The 5,068-nt window shown below is 38.6% G+C and overlaps 1 protein-coding gene across 1 annotated transcript in view; it reads left to right on the top strand.

Annotated features, from left to right (window-relative positions):
* Positions 1-2,395: 2,395 nt before the first annotated feature.
* LOC140339227 (interferon-induced protein with tetratricopeptide repeats 5-like) overlaps positions 2,396-5,068 on the top strand; it is a gene marked incomplete in the record, with an annotated part of 4,234 nt that continues 1,561 nt past the window's right edge. The window contains 2 exon segments of the mRNA XM_072423815.1: positions 2,396-2,518; positions 4,627-5,068. Coding sequence (XP_072279916.1) covers positions 2,514-2,518; positions 4,627-5,068 — 447 coding nt within the window.

Here is a 5,068-nt window from a genome sequence, read left to right on the forward strand (position 1 = left end):
ACTGCATCTGGCGTTGATATTCAGCCACAGCCCCTGATTCATCATTGAAATCCGCGATCGCTGGAAGCGCGAACGTACACGCGGCCAGCGATCGCGGATCACCGCGGTCCGGACTCGAGTATGCGCGTACACCCGCCTCACTACCAGCCGGATTCCAGCCTTCACAATAGTGCTTGAATTCACAATTTATTAGGTTAAAAGGTTTTTTTCTCCCATTCAGGATGTGCGTGCGCATTACATTGCTAGTTTAGGTTTATCCCATCCTGCTGAAAGAAACAGATTGATGGGCGGTGTTTATTCGGCTGTGAAGATATTAAATTTGTAAGACCTGCCAATTGCTTAGCAGGCCTAATTAGCATACAGCCAATCCTCTGAAGCATTCACCCGCTGAGTGCCAGATCGTGACTCCGGACAAGCGGGTCCTGATCAACCCAGCACGGTTGATCACACGGGGGAGTAGGGGAGGGCACTCTGGCTCACCTTGAAAAGGAACCATTCAGGGTGCTCTCGTCCCCCGTAAGGCATCTATAGTAAGCAATTATCAAGTTCATATATAGAAAAACAATTTTCCAAATGTGGTGTTGGATATGAATGCTATAATAAATAATAATAAAAAGCTTTTGCTTTGTAAGTGTTTGATGTTGTATGTGGTATTGTTATTACATTAATATATATTATATCGCACGGCATCTTGTAGGGTTAGTTGGTTCTATACAAAATAAGTCAAGCTAAGATATCATTATCATGGTACATGCCTATTGTATATATTAGCAAGGAGTGAACACTCTGATACATATGATGAAGTAAGGTAATAAACCAACTGATATAATATGAATCATTTTATCCTGGTGGAGAGGTGGCTTTTAAAGTGGAAATCCATTTCTGCTTGGAGTAATAGTTGGTCTATATTCCCTCCTCTAGGGTTAGGTGCGATATGTTCTAAGACCGAGAAAGAGATCACTGTATTGCCAAAATTATAATATGTTCCTATGTGGAAAATATGGGGGTGACCATTTTACCTAAAAGTAATAATAGAATACACATGCTCATATATTATCTTGTGTAGGGTCCTCTTTGTTTTTCCTACATAAAGGGTAGGGAAAACATACATGACCAGGGTAGCTCGGATCATTCCCCCCTCTTATTACACACTCTTGAACAACCTTTCCTTCCCAACCAAATTTACCCTACTGCACATTTCACTCCTAAAACATTTCTCTTAAAACGTTTCGCCTAACCTAATTCTTCAATTTTCAGCTTTTCCCTTACCCAACGCTTACTACCCTTAACCTCCCAACTCTCTCCACCCTTTTACTAACCAGCCATTCCTCTCTCCACCTCAAAAAACACTGACACCTGCTTGGGATTAAAATGGCTGGCAAGCAGCCATTTACTTAACAAAGTAACCTTTTTAATGAAACAATAAATAACAATATTAAATAACATACATTACCATAAATTAACATATAAATACCATAACAAAACCTGATCATATTTATATACCAATAATATTTCCAAATTGCTAAACATTTACGAACTTTCTTTAACCAATTATAACTAAAGCTACTTACACACGGCAGATTTTTATCGCCCGATAATCGGCATCGGCCAAATATCGGGCGAAAATCTGCTGTGTGTACAGTCGGTGTCGTCCATCGCTTGAACGACCGTCTCCATAGAGCATGAACGGTGCTGTATGTACAGCATCGTTCATGCATCGTGTGGTCCTTTGTCGTTGGAAAGGATCGTGAAAGATCCTTTCCAATGACAAAACTTGCAAGTGTGTACGCAGCTTAAGTCTGTAAACCAAAACCTATTATTTAAACCACTGTGCCCTCTTGCACTATATCCAAAACCCAAATCCATTTTTAACCACCAGGGTGCAGGTCTAGGAAGGGTAAAATACGCTCCACTGAGTGTAATTAACCATTTGTACCACACTGGCCCCTAGCCGTCCAGCACCGCCTCAGGAGCCCCGACATAACACCAATAAAGGGCACCCGACCATTGGGTTGGCCTTCCAAAATGACCACTAGGACTCTTACCCTGCTAAACCCCAACCGCCACACTTCCCATGACTAAAAGGGAGGGCGGGTGGGAAACTTTCTCCTCTTACATTGTTTGTGAATTTAGAATTTACATGAAGCCCATATGACTACTTATACATAATTGTGAGTGGGGTGATTAACATAAAGAAAGAATTGGTTAGGATATTTACTTAGTATGTGAAAAAAGCATCAAAATACATAGATTCTAAAAATAAGCAAATGAGGTTACACAGGAGGGAAATGAAATGATACAATAATTGATTATCTGCATTCAGTTAGAGTTACAGCTGATGTGGTTTCACTTTCTATTCTTCCCTCTGAGTTGTGGTTTCTCATGGAAAGGAAAGTTTCCCAAGTATCATTTCTTCCTTCGCTCCTCCTGCTTGCACAATAATCATTATAACACTTTCATTTCTAGCACCAGGAGGATCATTATTGTTTATTAGCAAACGTTGGAGCATCAGAATGAGGTAAGCACAAAACTATTTGTGTAGATATTGTTAGTTATCTTCCTTTTCTTGAGTTGTTTATTTGATTACTTGTTTGTTATTTGCTCTTGTCCTGCAACAACCTTCTATTGATTGCTTTACCGTCTGTTGTCAGATATTTTTATGGGGTGCCTCCATGCTAATATGTAGAAGAAGCTTGTAACAGTGCTTGCTGCTCTGTATAAATGTCAAATAGACTTATCCTAAAGCATTGTGTGTAAATCTATTTAAAATATCCCTATGAATCTTTGTTCACTTCTATAAGTATAAGGTAGAGCCAGGGTGCCACATTCAGTGTACTCTAAGAAAAAAAAAGACTGTGTTTATTCAATTAAGTTTTATTGCAGAAGGGACATGCAGGTGCCATCTGCAATACAATTCTTCCTTCCTGTTGGTATTAATTGCAGAATTACAGTTCTGCTTCATTTTTTGTTCTGTTCTTCACTTTTCTCCTTTATTGTTTTTTGATCTTCTATCATGGATCTTGCATTGATCTGACATGAGTATTTTTTAAGGGGGTGACAGGTAGGACAAATGTGGAATAATTGATTTGTAGAGGGGCTGTAATAGTAATGATCTCTAACATTCTGATACATTAGTCCTGTGGCTTGTATTTATCTGCAAAAGCTATAACATGTCTGCATTCTCTAACCATTTCCTACAGGACATGCCCTGACCCTGACAGCTTGACATATCCCCACATTTATGTGCAACTCTTTGGTGATCTCCTATGTGGAAGCATATATTGTTGAAAAAATAGCTTTATTATTTAAACAAACATCAACCTACCCTAAAAACATTCACATTGCACAAAGGAGTAGGGCTTGTAAAAAAAAGAGACCATTGTGTTTGTCAGACAAAATCAGCTGACTTTTATCTAGTGAACTATTTAAATTATCAGACCTCAAAATGTATACAGAGGACCCCACCTCATCCTTTATTCTACTTGCTATTTTGTTAGTTCTATGCAATACTCAGTATAGGCTAAAAGAGAACTGTCACTAGGAATCACAAATCATATTTAAACTTTACCTGTCAGAATCCCAAATTCTGTCTAATAACTGTACTAATAACAGCTATAGCATAAAATATTATTTCATATATTGGGACCACACCTGGATCCAGGTAGGAGAATTGCACCACTGTCACATCCATGGAAATCCCAGCACTGCTTGTATATGGGGGGCATGTAATGAGAAATATTAATAATAATGCTTCTACCCCAATAATGATTTGGCATCACATTCTCCAATGTTGGATATGGAATGTTGTGCTCACATCTTCCTGATGGGCACCTTTCCTGTATATTTCCTGTATATTGGTGTGTCCTGTATTCTCTCCCTGTTGGAGTAGCAGCCCATTTTCCACAACAAATGCATTCTTGACTCAAGTCAGTACTTTGAGAAATGCCAAATAGCTAAGGTGCTGGTACATGAAAGAAATCAGGAAAGGTATTGCTCACCAACAGTCATACCTTTCCTTCAGCAGCCGAGAGAGAGCATAAGATTTCAGCTTTGAGGAGCATTAGAAGATAGAACGGTGCACGAGATTTACCATCTGACACCAAGTTGACAAACTAGAAATCACTGATGCAAATCTTCACCAATATCACACAAGATTTCTCAAATCTTTGTTGTATGCACCAAATATCACTCAAAACAATAGTAGCCTTGTTTGGTAGTATATGGCTATGAGTCTTGGCACCAAGTCAGCCCTGGCTATAGTTTCCTTTCTGCTAAATGATTTTAGCTCTTACAGATTCTGGTGACAATATGGAACTTGAATGCTGAGTGGCTAGCACCAGGACACCTCTTAGTTATCTTATTTTTGCTGCTGGCTTTTCATTTTACTTAGAAGTGAACCAGGAAAAGTGTGAAAGTCTTTAGTTGAGTCCTATAGTGAGTTCCCAAAAGTCATTAGAAGCCACTGAGTGGTGCTAACCATTACTAGTGATCTGAAAATCCCATGTGTGCTTCCATATATGAATATATGATATACTGTATGTAAGTGATTATAAGCATGCCTATTTGCAAAAGATATTAATGGTAACAATATTTAATATTTGCAAATTGTTATGTTTTCTCTTTTAGTGTAACCTCTAAAGAAGCTTTGAAAATCCGCTTGTTGCAGTTAAAATGCCATTTTACTTGGCAACTTCTGGAGAAACATAGTGACCCCGAACTAAAAGAGAGATTGGACTACCAACTTATATTCCTAAACACTAAGAACAAACACATGGTGTACAATCTTCTTGCCTACATAATGCACCTAGAAGGTGATTACACAGAAGCCATCAATAATTTAAAGCAAGCAGAGAAGAACAGTGAAGACTCTGATGGAAAAGATAAAAAGCGTCTGGTGACTTTTGGAAACTATGCCTGGATATACTATTACATGAAGCAGTATGACAATGCTCAGATATACATAGATAAAGTAAACCAAATTTATGATGAGCTCAAGAAGTTGCCAAATGGCACTGACAAAGTAGCAGAGATATATGGTGAACAAGGGTGGTCACTGTTAAAATTTTCT

Source organism: Pyxicephalus adspersus, chromosome 10 (genome assembly GCF_032062135.1).
Source record: "Pyxicephalus adspersus chromosome 10, UCB_Pads_2.0, whole genome shotgun sequence".
In the NCBI taxonomy this organism is placed as follows: Eukaryota; Metazoa; Chordata; class Amphibia; order Anura; family Pyxicephalidae; genus Pyxicephalus; species Pyxicephalus adspersus.